Source organism: Stigmatopora argus, chromosome 5, assembly GCF_051989625.1.
Source record: "Stigmatopora argus isolate UIUO_Sarg chromosome 5, RoL_Sarg_1.0, whole genome shotgun sequence".
NCBI lineage: Eukaryota > Metazoa > Chordata > Actinopteri > Syngnathiformes > Syngnathidae > Stigmatopora > Stigmatopora argus.
In genome coordinates, this window is record NC_135391.1 from 5,702,968 (window position 1) to 5,721,066 (window position 18,099).

General features: G+C 39.3%; 3 protein-coding genes across 6 annotated transcripts; all 3 read left to right on the top strand.

Moving 5' to 3' along the window:
* The first annotated feature begins 12 nt into the window (after nt 1-12).
* Nucleotides 13-4,439, top strand: figla (folliculogenesis specific bHLH transcription factor). The gene is made up of 5 exons (XM_077599991.1): nt 13-410; nt 1,040-1,186; nt 1,266-1,355; nt 2,140-2,295; nt 4,110-4,439. Exons 1-5 carry the CDS (start codon nt 225-227, stop codon nt 4,122-4,124), a joined length of 594 nt encoding a protein of 197 aa, XP_077456117.1. The 5' UTR covers nt 13-224; the 3' UTR covers nt 4,125-4,439.
* Nucleotides 4,440-5,192: 753 nt separating this feature from the next.
* Nucleotides 5,193-14,749, top strand: add2 (adducin 2 (beta)). Of its 4 annotated transcripts, none has more exons than XM_077601789.1 (15): nt 5,193-5,540; nt 7,261-7,467; nt 7,805-7,946; nt 8,278-8,429; nt 8,572-8,652; nt 9,054-9,203; nt 9,396-9,539; nt 9,664-9,762; nt 9,858-10,034; nt 10,240-10,491; nt 10,896-11,012; nt 11,088-11,174; nt 11,365-11,491; nt 11,856-11,936; nt 13,672-14,749. In XM_077601789.1, exons 2-15 carry the CDS (start codon nt 7,321-7,323, stop codon nt 13,920-13,922), a joined length of 2,007 nt encoding a protein of 668 aa, XP_077457915.1. In that variant the 5' UTR covers nt 5,193-5,540; nt 7,261-7,320; the 3' UTR covers nt 13,923-14,749. The 4 variants fall into 4 exon arrangements, with proteins under 4 accessions (XP_077457915.1, XP_077457916.1, XP_077457918.1 ...); XM_077601790.1 differs by having other exon boundaries at nt 7,277-7,467; XM_077601791.1 differs by having other exon boundaries at nt 5,194-5,540; nt 11,859-11,936.
* A 220-nt stretch (nt 14,750-14,969) lies between these two features.
* On the top strand, nt 14,970-18,041 carry snrnp27 (small nuclear ribonucleoprotein 27 (U4/U6.U5)). The gene is made up of 6 exons (XM_077601800.1): nt 14,970-15,170; nt 15,991-16,111; nt 16,829-16,932; nt 17,184-17,263; nt 17,483-17,547; nt 17,757-18,041. The coding sequence occupies exons 1-6, from the start codon at nt 15,134-15,136 to the stop codon at nt 17,809-17,811; spliced, it is 462 nt and encodes a 153-aa protein (XP_077457926.1). The 5' UTR covers nt 14,970-15,133; the 3' UTR covers nt 17,812-18,041.
* Nucleotides 18,042-18,099: the final 58 nt, after the last annotated feature.

The following is an 18,099-nucleotide window of genomic DNA, read 5'->3' on the forward strand; positions in this document are numbered from 1 at the left end:
TATGAATAGGTCGATAGGACACGCCCCTTTGGGACCGAGTTCCCATTTATTACAGCAAATTCGCCAAGATTTCGTGCTGAGTGCAAAATTACATCAGTAATTGCGCAGGTGTCGACTTCCACCTCATTAATAATTCCCTTTGTTCTAGGTGCTCGTCCGGCTTGAAACTTTAATAGTTTGCTTCAACCGGGAACTGCAAATTATTGCAAATATTAATCGATAAAATGAAGGTACCTGAGGGTGTGTTAATGAGTGACGTTCTCAGGCGTCTGACCGGTGAATCTGCTCTGCCGGTTTATGGTAACATAGAGAAATTCAAACGAGTCGATAATGGCTTCTATGTAATGGCCGAGGATTTTCACGAAAGTGTGAGAAAACGAGAACAGGTGAACGCCAAGGAACGGCTTCGGGTGAGTGAACAAGCGTGAAATTTCGATTATAATGGCAAGCCCCACTCTATTTAACAATTACAACTTAAAACTGTGTACAAAAAAGTACAGCAAACTAACTAGGCCTAGCAAAAGGGAGGAAATAAAAATCGCATCATCCAACTTAAACACAACAATGCTGTTTTCTATATGATAGTAATACTAAAACAGTGCAGTGTTCCTGACTTGTTTTCTTCATGACAAAACCAGTTTGCTCTATTGTACTATTCGTTTGTTTGCAGCTGTTTTGTTATGTCATTATGTACAACCCTCTTGCAAAGTGACTATATCAGGGTTTGTTATTTGCTGACTTGCTGGTGCCTGTGTTGCCTGCAAGTTACAAGTGAGCCAGTAGAGGCCTTGTGCACTTTTTGGCTGTGCTTTTCATGTCTCTCAGTTGATCAGTTTAAGCAGAGACTGATGCAGTCATAGATTTTTATGTAAACATCAAATCATTAATGACGATGGATGCCAAATCCATTTTAATTTGACCAATAAAACTGGACTTTATGGTGAATAATAGTGATTTATGCTGGTCCCTACCTGAGACCAAAGTCCACCACCTACTGAAAGGTACCTTCCGGTAATTGTCACTCTTTTTAATTTTGCAGATACGCAACCTTAACGCCATGTTCTCGCGCTTAAAGCGAATGGTACCACTGATGCGACCAGACCGCAAGCCCAGTAAAGTAGACACCCTTAAAGCTGCGACAGAGTACATACGGTTACTTCTTGCAGTTTTGCAAGACACTGACACTGTACGACCTCTGTGCTCTTCCATCATGTTCTTTTTTTTTTTACGAGTATCTTAGTGCTATAGCTGTACTTTTTCATTAGACTCGGGCCAAGGAGAATGATTTCCTGAATAACGCAATGGCCTACGGCCAGACTGACGGCTTCGACGGTGATCTTTGGAGATTGGAAGATGTAAGTCTATATTTTACTGTTCTTTATCGATCGGAACTATTTTGGTTTACTATACATTGTATGTCCTTTTTTTGCAGTTAATCTTTAGTCTTAATCTTTCAATTTTGTCTCACACCCATGTTGTTTATAGCTTTGTGTTTTGTTCAACTTGTGTTTTAGAAGAAAGTATAGGAGCTCTTATTTAGAAGAAAAAAAATGAAAGTGGTGTTTACATCTGAAAGTCTCATCTCATTTTCTGAACCGCTTTATCCTCACTAGGGCCGCAGGGGGTGCTGGAGCCTAACCCAGCTGACTTCGGGCCAGAGGCGGGGGTCACTCTGAATTGGTGGTCAGCCAATCACAGGGCACAAGGAGACAAACAACCATTCACGCTCACACTCATACCTAGGGGCAATTTAGAATGTCCAATCAGCCCACCATGCATGTCTTTGGAATGTGGGAGGAAACCGGAATACCCGGAGAAAGTCCACGCAGGCATTAACAAGCAAACTCCACCCAGGTGTCCCACTGTCCCAACGCGTTAACCACTCATCCACCGGGCCGCACATCTGAAAATAATGTATAATATTATATGGCATTATTGAACAAAGGACAAACTAAGTGTTTATATGTAGAGGACAACCGACTGTAAAAACAGGTCGATATCACCAAAACCAGTAGCTACTGGTATTGTCATCTTTCAAAACGAAGGATATTCACCCCAAAAAAATGCCACTCAAGCAATATAATGCTAAATCTGGATAAGCAAGGAATGAATGACTTTGTTTGTCGTTTCCACTGATAGTTTCTGAATATGTCGGAGGACCAAACCAACAACGATGGCTTCACCATGCCCTCTGAACCCGGAACGGAAGGGGGAGATTTTGCGAGAGTGCTGCTACAACACTGTGCTATTCCTTCATACCAGTTCATCATTCAAGTAGCACCTGACCAATCCGAGGTAAAACGCCACTTCTTTGTTTTATTGAATGCCAGAGTATAGGAAATATGCGAACGTGTCCCTCATTTTGAGGTTAAACAAGGCAACAACCCTACCCGAAAAGGTAGGCAAGTGAACTGAATGTGAAATGTTCAGCCCTCAAGTGAAATGTTATATTTCCTGTCAAGCAGCGAAGCAGTTTGTGTAGTAAACACTACATGCGGTTAAAAATGTCAAACCTATTTCTTGCAACTTTGGGGGTTTTAGAAGAGAGAGAATAAAACGTTTCGATGGAAGTGAAAAGCTTTTGCTGCTTGGCTTTTGCAGGAGCTCAAGCTGTTTTCACCACATTAAGTTGGAAAATAAGTCATCCATTTTCTGTCCCGCTTATCCTCACAAGGGTGTGCTGAAGCCAACAATGGGCAGCAGCTGGGTGTTGTCAGTCGATTGCAGGGCACAAGGAGACAAACAAGCTTTCACGCTCACTTTTTTCCCTCTTTTGAAGTGCATGATTGAAGGTGAAGTAGTTGTGATTGGGCCAGCGCCAAACGTGGCAATTTTCAGCACTTCACTGATTTAGAAATGAAAGATGAGAGATTAAGTCTTGGATATGCCTGCTGCTTTGCCAAAGGCTCAACTTGGAGCTCTTAGGTCCTGAATGATCAAATGGCAATTTTCATAGACAAATAATTCCATTTCATTTATGATTACCAGTACAATTAAGTATTTGAGTGCAAAAGTAAGACCACAACTTAAATAATTTTCAAGTAAAATATTCATGTATAGTATGCACTAGTATATATACTTGATAATATAATACTAATCTTGAGTCATCATTTTTCGGGGGTCCAAAAATGATCTGAATGATGAAAGTGGATTAATGAAGTGTTACAGTGCCCTCTTCTGGTAAAGTACTGTTTTGTTAACCAGTCTTGGAAACGGTTTCATTCATTCTTTACACACATTTTGTAATAGGACTCCCAATGTACACTTACACAACAAATTCTGTGTGTTTTTGTACTGTATAAAGTCATACCTTGAGATACGAGCTTAATGCGTTCCAGGACCGAACTTGTATGCCGATTTACTCGTATCTCAAATCAACGTTTCCAATAGAAATCAACTAAATACAAATTAATTCATACCCACCCTCTGAAAAAAACACAAAAAAACAATATTACAATGGAAAAATATACTTTTATTGGTTGTAATTCACCACTTAACAAAGTAACAAATAATTAGTGGTTATGTTTATTACTAAAATGAGACATTATTCAGTACAACGCAAAGTGCGCGGAGGGGAGAGAGTGACCGAAAGAGATAGATTTATAGCTTAATGTTGATTGTCATCATATGCCATTTCTTCGCATTACCCTTTATTGCACCGGCATGCTTTGGACACATTGTTTTTCCCCTTAATTCTGCATTGACTAACGCAAAAAAAACAGGGAAAAAATGCAACGCTCCGCCCAGTGCTCGTAGATATCTTTGAACGAGGGAGATGCGGCGAGAAAGAAATCATAAGCAGCCTCACATCTCGGCCACCTGGCTGTCTCGTATGCTCGTATCTCAAAATTTGTCTCATATCTCAAGGCAAATATTTGCTTGGAATTTTACTCGCATCTCAAATTGCTTGCATGTTGGGGCACTCGTATGTCAAGGTATTACTGTAATTTAATGCATCCTGAAAATGTGTTAATTTTTAAAATGATTGAAATTTTGTCTTGCAAAGGAATAATTCTGAAGTGTACATTGTCACGTATAGTTGTCAGGTTGGCTTTAAATACTTCTCTTTTTTTCAAGAATAGTCAAATCCATATTTGTTTTCCTTCTAGGGGTCATTGCTATGAGGAGACATTTTCGGGAAGATGCTAGAAGGTGACTAAGGTACCAAAAAAAGTATGTTATTGGAAACATAACTTGAATTTATTTATATTGAAAACAGTCTTGGTTTCACGCGGATGTGCGTTAAATAAGTCGAATTTATTTAAATGGAGCGTTGAGCTCGTGCTTTGTTCAGTTTAGAAAAATATTTAGTTCCCTTTACCTCATAACAGCATTGTTTCTGAAGTGCTCCACTGCCAATGTGAAATGACAGGGATAAGCAAATATGTACACTTTTGTTTTTTGAAACAATGTTCATTAAATGGCATTCTGAGAGCTCACTGTACTGTTGTTATTGCGTAACATTCACAGGAATTTTTTTTTTTTTTTGCGAATGATTTTCTCTCTTCTGAATGCATAAAGGTCATTGCTTTTGCTCAAAGTCAGTTGGGATTGGCTCCAGCTTCCCGTGACCCTGTTGGGAAAGCAGTGTTGAAAATGAATCAATAAAACATTTGCACCAATGCTGTTCGAGTTGCAGTCGTTAATAGACTCTTAAAATGTAGCCTCGAAACCAAGACTGGTCGTTAGAATTACAAAACTAGTATTTGCATTTTTATCTATTTATTTTTTAAACATTTTATCTGTTCAAAATCCAAGTGTGTGAGTAGAGCAATATTAAGATAATACTAGTATATAGTGAAACGTCTGCGTATGATGTCATTTAATATAGTACACTGTATTTTCCAGACTATAACTTCATTTTTTTTTCAATCTGACCACTAATAGCCCGTGTTTTTATGCCCCAGTTATCTGAAAATTGTTTGTTAAAAATTAAAATATTTAACAGGTCAATTGTTAACGTCAATGGCACTCAAAGATGAAAACTCATTGCCAGTCCTCCCAGTTGACTAAGTTGGACCTCTATCATTGTCAATAGCAACCAATGCGTTAAATACAACCGAATTAATAAACTATTATCAACATTTGTATTTATAATTGACATTTTTGCAATAAACTCAAAAGCTTAGATCAATTTAATGACGCATTCCCTGCATTTTAACTTGTAGTACCCACATCCCAACACAAGGGGCGTCCGACTCGTGTCTGATTTCATCGATCCTTTCTGTGTTTTCGAGCAACCTTGTTTCTCAAGGGGATGCAAACCTAGTAGGTAGCCTAAGCGGACAAAAATAAACTGCATATTTTTTGTTCTTCCCTCAAACCGGGTACTTCGGTGCGACCGTGTCTGATAGAACAGGCGTGGCCGTGGGCTGGTCCACGACGCACTCTGCAATGAAAAGCATCACGGTCCACTGACTTGCTCGCTTGCTACATGTCCTCTGACAAAGGAACCTAGCTGTCCCAAACCGATTTGCAGCCGAGCACATCTGCCTGCTTTGACTGCGGAAGTCGTCAGGACGTCTTCAGCAGCCACTGAGGTCAGTGCACTTATCTTATCTTCTCATTTTCCTGCGTGCAACATCTGTGTTTGTGTTTTTGGGCGTTGTACCTCGCGCAACCTGACGCGCGTATGTAGTTCGCCTTTCGTTTTACGATAGGAGCGGTACAAAGCAAGCAAATAAGGAAAATATGGCTTCCCTCGTTCGTGCATTTTGTAGTGTTATATAGTGTAAATAGAGATGCCGGCTCGGCCTTCGTGGCTTATTCGCATTCTGACTCCGAGATGTAGTCCGTCCGAGGTCTTCGCGTGGGTGCTGTGCTTGCATTTGTCACGCATTTAGGTGAGCACGATCCAGTTTTCGTGATCATGCAACGACTGTTTTAGTGCCTGTGTCGTGGTTATCGGCCTCCACATATTGCGGGTGTCCATTAAGATGGTCATTGGCTCTGCTGGTGCTGATGCTGCGTTGCGTGCGATTGTTGCTAAGCAGCCAGCCATCCATCATGCTGCTGCCATAAAGCCTATGAGATTGTTTTTTTTAAATATATTACTCCCCCGCGGTGATCCTTTTTTTGGGATACTTGCGTGACTATTGAACCAATTGCTGTAAACTTGCATGTTCAGCATTGTATCTGGTACGCTACTGAACATTGTATGTTTGAATATTTTTGTAAGGCAAAGTATTTATACCCTACTGTTATTATTTTAATGGGAGAATGATTTACGTACGACATCTGAATATTTTTTATATGGAGCAATAAAATACTAGAAAATATATTTGCTTAATTTGGCGTTCATTGAATTACCTATTAGATTATACATTGTGAGAAACGTAATAGACTATTTGCAGTTCGGGATATGACTCCATCCTGGTTGTAGCCTAATGAAAGTGCAGGCCAGTAAAATCAATATAAAAGTACTTTAGGTAATTATTCCATTTGCTGTTTGTGCTTCCAAAACCACTGTTGTCTAGACGAATGCATTTACAGTACAGTGGCAACATGCATGTGCATGTAAAGCTAAAGCATCTTAAAGGATTTCTGGGATTTTGGATGTTCTACGTAATGCACTGCTAGTTTTTAGTAGACCTTTGCAGGGCTCTCATCACCCACCAATGTTTCAAGTTTAAAGATTTTTTTTGATGAAAAGGCAGTGTTGACTTATTTTATGTGTACTGTAATTAGGTCAGTGTGGGTGTGGGGTGTCTTGGGACCTTATCAGCTCTCTGCAGCACTTTGTGAGTTAGTGTGTATACCCAGAAGAGGCCTCCACTCCATTCTAAAGATATTTACGGTAACTCTTGTTTATTTTCACAATTCATGCTGACTTGCAGTTTTACTTAATGTTCATAGTTCTTATGGTCTTGTCTGTATGTAATTGTATCACTTGTTTCCTTTTGCCATTGCAATATTGACCATCAATCATTTTAGGAAAACAAACCTTGTTTTTAAATTAGCCTTTTAATGTTATTGACAAGTAAACCAGTTAAACTTCAGCCTATTCAGACCTATTCCCAACAAAAGTCTAAGCAAACTAATGATCAGAAATATTCTGTGTGCCATGAAATTTCACTGTTCCAGTATTTTCTTGTCGATAAGAAAAGCAGTATATTATATCTATTTAAAACAGTGTCATATAACTATATACTATCGTCAGCTTGGATAGGTTAAAACTTAATCAGTGGACAGATGTCTTAAACTACCTGTGGTCTTCTTATATGGAACTAACTATAATATATGAATGCTGTTATGTTTCAGAATAAATATTTGACAGTTGTCCTCATCTGAGCCGTCGCTGTGACATACCAACTGTGAAACATGAGCAAATCTCCGACCTCGATGGAAACCCCAGTGCTGCGGAGCCCCAGTAACGGGGTCCCTGAGAGTCTCCAGTCTCCTCAGCATTCGACTACTGGCTCTGAACCTCAACTTAAGAAACACGTTTCCAGTCTTCTCCAGAGTCCGGTGAGATTGGTCTACACACACGTACAGTATAATAAAATGTAAGCAAGTACACCACAGAGCTTGTCACTAGAAGGATAAAATGATGAGGTCTTGCCTCTGTCAGAAAATCAATTTGTTCTCAAATATCATATTTGTGCTGATGCTGCACTCTCGTCAGTCAGCACTGTAAATTGTGATTGAGCAAGTAAAACTGACGCCAATGCTCCACAAGAATATTTCAATTAAAAGCAGTTTTATTTTGAATTCCATCATTGAATCACATTTAAAAGAGGTAAACCGTAGAACATTGCATCTTCTTTTTCCCTTCCCCTGAACATGTTTTTTTCTGTGTGTTCAGTCTTTCAAAGAGGAGCTGGATGCACTGATCCAGGAACAGATGAAGAAGGGCGGCAGTTCATCCAACCTTTGGGCACTCAGGCAATTGGCCGACTACATGGCCATGCATGGCTCACCTGCAGCACTACCAGTGTCCCCATCTAGTATGTAAAAAATATTAAGGACATACAGTAAACACTAGCAACCTCATTTGTTTTGTCTCCTATTACCTGCCGAAGACACAGGCAAACACAGTTATTTAATATGGGGGACTTGATTTTGAACTGTTTAATAGCAGGCACTCAATATTCACTCTAAATGATCTGTTTGATTAAAGTAGTATGCAAGTATAATCAATTTGAAACCATCATATTTCCTGAGCTACAGCACTGCAGGAATTGTCTACTCTGCCCCGCCCACTAGACAAATTAAATTAAAGTCTGACCATCATGTGACTTTGCGTCTGACTATTTCATTGTCCGAATGTGCTTACAGATATGATGATGGTAACGCCCATTAATGACCTCCAAAACTGGGATCCAGGCAGCATGGTGAAAGGAGAGCGACTGATGCGCTGCAAGCTTGCCAGTCTCCATCGTCTTTTTGATCTCTATGGCTGGTCCCAGATCAGTCACACCTGTCTCACTGTTAGTTTGCTTTTAGTTACTACTTGAAACATTGTTCTTTGCACTGGTTTTCAATTCAATGATGGTGATGTCATGGCATCTGACACTTGGACACAAACTTTTGATTTAAATACTCAGACGTGTCTGTCTTTTTTTTTGACAGCTGCGTGTGAGCAAAGAACAGGAACACTTCTTGATGCTCCCAGATGGCCTGGCGTACAGTGAGGTTACTGGATCAAGCCTGGTTAGTTATTAGATTAGACATGCGTGCTTCAGATACAGTCCAAATATCTATTTGGTTGGGTTAGTGTTAGCCTTTTTAGCATGCTGGTTGAAATACTAACTAATATACTACTAGCATCTATAAGTATTTTATTTTTTTTATAGTATTTTATTACCCAGCTTTTTAAAGGTCAATTTAATATAATATACCCCCTTTCACCAAACATTCTTTCTTGCCTTGTTGACAAATGATGACGATATTGTATAGATGTAATATTTTTGTGTCATTCGGTAAACTAAAATGTTATGTTTAGGTTATTTTTCTAATTTTTGAGTGTTAGAATTTAACTGTGGTGAAATGATGCCATAGCTGGAGAGAATGTATTCATGTTAAGTGCAGATTGCTGGTGATGGGATTTTCAGGTCAAGGTGAATATCTTGGGTGAAATGGTGGAGAAGGGTAGTACCAACCTTGGGGTGGACAAAGAGAAGTTTAGCCTGCACTCAGCCATCTATTCGGCCAGGCCGGATGCCCGCTGCTTACTTCACCTCCACACGCCAGCCACCGCCGCAGTAAGTCATTCCGGCATTCTTGTATATATCTCTTTAATCAAACATTGCATCCCATCTGTCACCATTTAGTCTGACACAATGCTTAATGAGCTTGGAAACAAATGTAGCAAATAGTAAATAGTAAAATTCTACTCTACATTGTATAGAGTGAGTATTTGTTTATGATAATTAACAAAGAATGTCTGTCTTTAGGTCTCAGCGATGAAGTGTGGCCTGCTGCCATTGTCCCATGAAGCCCTGCTGGTTGGTGATGTGGCCTATTATGAGTACAATGGAGTAATGGAGGTGGAGGAAGACCGCGTGGAGCTTCAGAAGAGTCTCGGCCCCACTTGCAAGGTTAGCAGACTACAAAAGACTGCAATGTACTGCTTTATTCTACATTTACTCATGGGTGCGAAGAATGAATTCCTAATTAATGCTGTTTTAATCCCACTGTGCTGTGGATTTCAATTATGTCAAGGTACTGGTGCTTAGAAATCATGGAATAGTTGCCCTGGGGGAGTCTGTGGAAGAGACCTTCCATGCAATCTACCACATTCAGGCTGCCTGTCAAATCCAGGTGCACACAAACACACACATATGTTATTCCAACATGGAAATCTTGATAAAATCACTAATGTAGCAGCATTTTGGGATTTCACTGTTATTTTGCAGGTATCAGCATTGTGCAGTGCTGGCGGGGAGCAGAACCTGATTTTGCTTGACCGGACCACCCATAAACCCAGTCATGCAGGCACTGTGGGCTGGGCTGGCTCTAAGTTTGGCCCGATGCAAAAGAGTCGCATTGGAGAACAAGAGTTTGAAGCCCTGATGAGAACTTTAGATAATTTGGTGAGTCCGTTTAAAAAAAAAACCACACAATTCAGACATCTGAAACAACGTGGTGAATAGTGAAAATGCATTGCCCTGTCAATGTATCAAATCGGTTTAAAAGAAACAGTTTTTAGCCGGTATAAAAATCTTCTATATTTAGCTATGAATTAGGGGTGCGTGAGCTACATGTGAAATGTGACCTTTTGCCCCTTTTTTCCTCCAGGGTTACCGTACTGGCTATGCCTACCGTTTCCCATTGCTACTGGAAAGAGCACGGTCACAAACACGAAAGGATATAGAGGTTCCTGCAACTGCCACCGCCTTCCACCAGTTCAACGACGACGGCCTGCCTCTGGGTCTCAAGCAGCACCCTTTTACCCATCGCCAGCAGCAGGAGAGAACTCGATGGCTCAACACCCCCAATTCCTACCAGAAAATCAATCAAGAACAGGCCAGTCCTGGACAGCGTGCCACAGTAAGATTAAAGTCTTATTTATTCATTCATTTTCAACACCGCTTGTCCTTGTCGTGGACGACACTTTAGACTGGTCGCCAGTCAGTTGTAGGGCACACTTAGAGACAGACGACCATTCACACTGACACCGAGTGGGAATCAATCCCATGTTGACTCTTTCCCGAGGTCAGGCAAAAGAGCAATTGAATTGTCTCCCTAGTTCTTCCACACTGCAATGCAGAGAAGCATGTGGGTTCAAAAGTGTTTACTGCAGTGCAAAATCTGCTCTCTACTGGCAGAATAAATCTTTACCTTTAAGGGGGAGATGGAATTCACGACTGAAGCACTATTATGAAGTTAAAATGTTTGGGTTTTTTTTTTGGGGGGGGGGGTAATTTTATTTAATTGTTGACTTTCTCCTTCAGTGGATGAAGACAGAGGAAATGACACAAGCTGGTAGTACAGCTATCAAGATAGAAAACCCAAACCAGTTTGTGCCTCTTTTTACGAACCCTCGAGAAGTGATCGAGACACGGAACAAGGTACGGTGTAACTATAAACCATGTGCCGGTGTTTAAGTTCGACATTATTGATTTGTCTTATGCTTCCGCCCGCAGATCCGACAGCAGAATCGTCAAGACTTAAAGACAGCAGGACCACAGTCTCAGGTCCTTGCCAGTGTGTCAACGGATGATAGCCCTCCGGTAAAGCAGTCTTTATACTTACTGTTGTTTTCTGAATAATATCAGTGAGTTTAAAAACATTTAAAATGTGTATATGTAATATCCGCCATGGAAGTGATTATTTTTGTTAGTTACATTGGATTGCTATTACTCTGAGGGCAACAGTGTTCCCTTCTGCTAATAGCTAGGATTTTATTTTTGTCTGCATTAGTCACCAGTCAGCCCACCTGAACTCCCACTAGAGCCTGAAATGCCCAACCCCTTTAATCAACTGACAGACCAGGAGCTTGAGGACTACCGCATAGAGGTGCAGAAGAAACAAGACATTGGATCTGATGGTAGGTTTCATTTGGCCAGCATTTGCATTTAATAAAAGTATGTTTAGTCTTATGACATTTTGCTGGTTTCCTCAAAAGGATCATTCTTGATGTATTCCTCTTTGGAATGTAGCCCAATGACACGTTTTAAGTTTCCATTTAATGTGACCTATTGTGATAAATACCCAGTCATGCATTCACACTCAGCGGCCCGCCGATATACGTAAATTTTAGATTCGGTTCATGGTTAGACTTGATAGCACAATGCCTGAGTATCGCTATACAAATACCACAGTATTGATAATTGCTATTTCGGACATTTGCCTCAGTCTTAAAAAAATGAAGCGTTAGGTAGCGTGTAACTACTGTGTGTGCTTTGTGTAAGTAGGGGAAGAGGTGGCAAATGATGCGTCCCCTGCTACCTCTCCCACAAATGGCCCTCAGCCTAACCACTCCACCCTCTCAGGTGAGGCTTTGGAGGTGCACTCTCCTGCTTGCCTTGCATGCCATGCAACGTGGCTTCGTGACCTGGCTGCCTGCCTGCCGAAGTCTTCCATGAGCAATTCTTAATGATTCTGCTCTCCTGCTTTTACCCTCATGCTTTAAATCACATGTGTCAAAGTGGCGGCCCGGGGGCCAAATCTGGCCCGCCGCATCATTTTGTGTGGCCCGGGAAAGTAAATCATGAGTGCCGAATTTCTGTTTTAGGATCAAATTAAAATGAAGAGTATAGATGTATATTAAATTTCCTGATTTTTTTCCCCCTTTTAAATCAATAATTGTAATTTTTTAATCATTTTTTTGTTTTTAGTTCAAAAATCATTTTGTAAAATCTAAAAATATATTTTAAAAAGCTAAAATAAACAGTTTTAGATCTATAAAAAACTGAATATTCAGGGCTTTTAATCCAGTTCTTTTAATCCATTTATATAAAAAAAATCTAAATATTATATCTAAAATGGTCCGGCCCACATGAAATCAAGTTGAACGTTAATGTGGCCCGCGAACCAACCCGAGTTTGACACCCTTTCTTTAAATGGTCACTGATGGCCTTGTTACTACTCCAAGTTGTCACCAACTACCTTTGGAAAGTGGGATGTCCCTACTTACAGTGCAAGATCATTTAAAGAAAAAAAATAGGTGTAATACAGCTCCATACACAAGTACCTGTAGATTCCGACCCTTAAACAGTGAACACAGTTATAGTCATGTATTCTTATTGGTGACCTCGTGAAGTGAAAGTGGCCACAGGCAGAACATTATCGCGCCAAATCGCCTTTATATAATTAATAAAGTATAGCTGCCTGGACCAAGAGCATTCTATAAAGGTTAGACTAAATTTAGGATAAGCTCATTTGATTTAAAAGGTGGAACCTTGAGATATGGCTTTCATTTGTGAGATCACCATGCTTAGAACTCAAAACAGTCCAAAAAAGAACATGTCAATGTTTTTGGTTTGGTTTGAAAGATAATTTGAACCAGGTTTGACATTAGAAAACGTAGTCTCTTCCTTTAGAAATACTTCTGTCATGGCCTGAACATAGTTGAGTTTAGCCCACAAATCAGCCCAACATTGGTGTTTAGCACAAAACTTATCTCAAGGCACTGCCGTGTGTTTTTGCCCGCTTTCAAGCGTTCATTCCCGCTGTGATCATTTTTTTCATTGCATGAATTTACCATAATAGCTCACTGCGACCATTGTCTGTGGTTTTTCCCCCATATATTTGACAGTCAAAGGAAGTTATAATAGTCAGCAGTCTTATCTGTTTTATTTTTTACTTTCAAGAGGACATTTCAGCGACCCGTAAACAAATATGCATAGCGAGTTTAGCAACTCGAGCCACGGACGGATTGCGTCTTAACTCTTAAGGCCCAATGTTCTGCTAGCAAAGTCATCAGTGTTGATAGAGATCCATCTGTCCCTGTACCCACTGTATCTCCTGTACCTGTGTTCCTCTGTCTGTCTGTCCTTTTCTGTGTTACTCTGCGAATGATTCATAGGGCACTCCTGTGGTGCTTTGGTCTTGTCTCACTAGTAAGTACAGAAACCACACACATCTCGCGAAGCGCGCATGCTCATCTGCAATCAGATGTACTGATGTACATTTTTGCTTTGCCGCGTCAACCTCACTGCAGACTTTCGGACTGATTGGGGAAATGTTTTCTTTTTCTTTGCATTTTTGGGACAACCCTGAGAGCAGGAGACACAAAGACCGGATCACCCGTCATCCAGAATGGAGGTGAAGAGGAGAAGCAGGATGAAGATTTGGAGAAAGGGATGAAGGCTCTCTCCACGAAAGACAACTCCACTCCGGTCGCTACGCCCGCCAAACAACAGGGCGAAACACCTGAAGGTTCGCCCTGCAAGTCCCCGTCGAAGAAGAAAAAGAAGTTCAAGCCGCCGTCATTCCTGAAAAAGAGCAAGAAGCAGAAAGAAAAGGTGGAAACCTGAGTTGGTCCATGCCAGATCTCAATAGTATTTTGCTGTGAAATGCTTTTTGTGTATAATGCAGTAACAGACAGCGATCACTGCAGATCGGTGTAAACACAGTCAATAGCAAACTAATGACAGACATATTGACTGTGGTCACACTTGTACTTTTTTGGCTTTAAAGAATATTTGGGTAGACTCCAACCCATTACTTCTACTCATTACACTTTATATTCCTCATGTATTGTCACCTACATTTGATTTAACCACTATTTATTGTAGATGGAACATGATTCTCAATTGGATTCACATCTCAGAAATCGCCCCTTAGGATTCCAGAAAAGCACTTGACCGATCACAACAACTTGTAATGGTTTAGTTTTAAACATCACATTGATATTGCAGGTGTATTGTATATGTGAGCACATGTACTATATTACATGTAGAAGTGTATACTGATAGCTACTGATTGTGCTCTGAACGCTGTTTATTGTACATCTCGGACTAAATGTTTTAATAGCAGGAATTATGATGAAGAAAAGGGAAGCTGGGTAAAATCATACTGTCTTGCAAGAAAACAAATGAGGCTATTTAATATGCTTGTAATTGCAGCTCGAAGACTCGTGAAAACACTGAAGGCACTGAAACATTCCACTTTCCCCATTTTTCCATGTATGTTTATGCAAATGACCTGCAGTCTTGCTTTCTGTTTTAAATCAGTCGGTGCAAAATGAATGCTGATGCGATGTTTACCTATGATTTAGATTAATTTATATTATAATATGTATGTGAATGTTGCAAGTTTACCATATATGTCATTAAAGTTTTATTTCAAGTCTTCAAGTCAACTGATGGAACACTATTATTTTGCTTCTTTTCAGTTTGGTAACTATCCCAAAATTCTGGTTGCTCAAAAGAACATTCCTTAAGAGGAATGTCTTATAATTCTTGAATATGCCTATTAAAACTTGGGTTTTAGGTACGTAATTAATGCTTAACATTGACTGCTGTCCTGTCGTCATCCGTGGTTGTTAAATCAGGTCCGCCCCGAGTCGCTAGAGGGCGCTCTCGTTGAATATGTTAAATGGAAGTTGTCACTAGCTAAAGCGGAACCTCCTCACTGATGGTGGTGAACGTAAGAAAGTATCAAAATAAATATCGAATTCAGCGGCTTTACGCTCCTTTTACGATTTGTTCTTGCTATATTTTGACGAAACATTTGACTGGTTAAAATGGGAAGGAGCAGGAGTCGAACTCCTCCAAGGCGTGGTAAGAAACTGCATGTAATGATTTTGTACGTTTTTTGCATTGGTCGATTGAGGAGGAAGGTGCTAGAAACGTGCAAATATACATTATGATTATAGTCAATTCTGCTACATAATACCGTGTATTTAATGCGTTTTCAGAATTTTTGATTTTTTTTCCAAACACACACGGTTTCTAACATTGGCTTCCTGTTGTTAGGATGTGCTGTGTTTTGGCAATTGTAGTAAGTAAACGTAAATACAAGTAGAGTTTTCAAGCTACCTATATAAATATATATATATATATATATATATATATATATATATATATATATATATATATATATATATATATATATTTATATATATATATATATATATATATATATAACACAAGTATAGGTAAAAGTAGCAGCATAGCAGTATATAGAAAAAGTAACAGCTGAAATGTCAACATGTTTTAAAGTATCCAATAAATTAAAAAAAAATATATATATATATATATATATATATATATATATATATATATATATATATATATATATTTTAATTTATTGGATACTTTAAAACATGTTGACATTTCAGCTGTTACTTTTTCTATATACTGCTATGCTGCTACTTTTACCTATACTTGTGTTTAGTTAGCCAGATTTTGTTTGTGCTTATGTTACCTTGCCTAGCCAAACTTGAAACCATCTCTGGGAATTTAATAGGCTTTTAAAACATAGATTTCATAACCTAGCATAATCAATAACCAATGCCAAGGTTGTGTGTGTGTGTTTGTGTTTGTGTGAGGAAGGCCTACACTTGTATACCTATGTAAAACTTAATTCTCTTGTCTACAGAGAGGAGACGTTCAACTTCCCGAGAACGTGATCGAAGAAGAAGGGAGAGAGATCGTTCACGGGATCGTGACAGAGAACGCAGGAGAAGTCGCTCACGATCTCCCCACAGGCGGCGATCAAGGTGAAGTTTTTTGGTATAATTGTCTTTTTCAATACATTTATGTTAAATATACATAGATGAAATATTATTTAATCATCGATTTTTAATCGTGGACCTTCAAGGAATGAAATTAGGCTCATTTCACAACAAAAATCCTCAGTTTATTCAGTGAGGGACATTATTTCATGCGCTTAACATTATTGCATATTCTTATTCACTTACCTGCATGGCTTTAACTATTCTGGTGTAATGGAGTGCAGCAGGAGTTGTTCATCTTCCTCTGGATGCCAACTTTGAAGGCCTAATCCTCGATCATTAGTGAACCAATTGTCTTGAAGCCATGGATCAGTATCTATCAATCCCAGGAGACCTTTATTTATTTATTTATTTATTTATTTAATCAGTGCATTGATAGCAGAATTATAGCTCGGAGGTAGCCAGTAGAGGGCCGCCTCCTGTAGGTTAGGAATTTGCCAGGAGATGCATGCACAGCCTTCAGCCCGTAGTGCGTTGGGGCACAATCACGCTAAATCAAATATGTTTTAATGTGGTCTAAAGCATATGGGTGGTGGGTCATAGATTGCCGAGTTTCACCTTTTGCAGACAGAGTATTGTGTAACATACCGTCCGTCTTAACACAAACAGTGGCATTTTTATTCTACTTTTCATTATGTGCAGTGATTTCTACAGTCAATAGTTGTGATAACCCCTCCTGCAGCGGTCTTATTCCCTTTGCAGGTCACCTCGACGCCCTCGCTCCAACTCCCTCTCTCCTATGAGGCAAAAAGACAGGCGTGAAGATGACCGTAAAGAGAAGTCATCAAAGCCTATTCAAATATCAGGTATAAAGAATATATGTATTGTGGAAATGAGATCAGGACAGTTCGGTTCTTTCAGGTTTGAGTGAATCCTTTGTTGACTGTATAACATATTAGCTTGTATTTTGCATGGTAATCCATTTTCAACCAAATTAAACTAAAACTGCAGACATGTTTACTCCAGATTCTATTGGATATCCACCGCACTGACAAGGTCCTCACCTTATCAACAACAGTGATGAAATTCTAAATAATTAAACATTTTTTTTGAACAGCTGAGGACATGCAAGGCAAAACTGAAGAAGAAATTGAGATGATGAAACTAATGGGGTTTTCAACATTTGATTCGACTAAGGTGAGTGTCTATGATGTAAAACCACAAGGAAGGGAAATTTGGGTATTTATATAAAATTCATCAATATAGAATACAATGCGACTGTATTTTTAATGACCCAGTTTAAACTAATTTTGAAATAGTACAAGCCTGAAGTTAACACACATTTTTGATGAGTCGTTTTTGCTAAATTCTGATGAAATGTCAAATTTGGACAAGATATGTTCTGCTTTCAATCAGGGGAAGAAAAGTGATGGAGCTACCAATGCTTATGCTATCAATACAACCATGAAAAGAAAATACAGGTATGATATGACATGCCTGTAAAAAGAGGGGGGGAGTTATTACAGTTTGAGCACTATTACCGCTATTGTCAATATAGCCAATCACCTTCTGCAGGTGTTTCTATGCAGAGATTCTAGCTCCCCTATTGGTGCCTGATGATGTCATCTGCGAGTGTTGCGAGGGTAACAGTGATGTAATGTATTTTTTTTCTTTGATATTTATTTTCTAGGCAATACATGAACAGGAAGGGTGGGTTTAACAGACCTCTGGACTTCATCGCATGAAGCTCGACCGTCACTGTTTTCATGAAATATACGTTTGATGATGGGTTTTTTTTTCATTTTATTTCGATGGGATGCAGAATTTGTCCATTTAAGTTAGTTCTTGGTGCTTCTATTACACCGTGCATGTTTATTATGAACATTATTTTTGTCCAGCCTCATGCTGCTCTGGAGTTGTAAGTGTAGTTATGTTATTCAACTAAAATAAAAAAAATAAGTCGGTTTTAAAGTAATTACTGGTCATTTTTCCAATTTTGGTTTTCTGACAAAAATCTGCATGTAGTGAAGTCA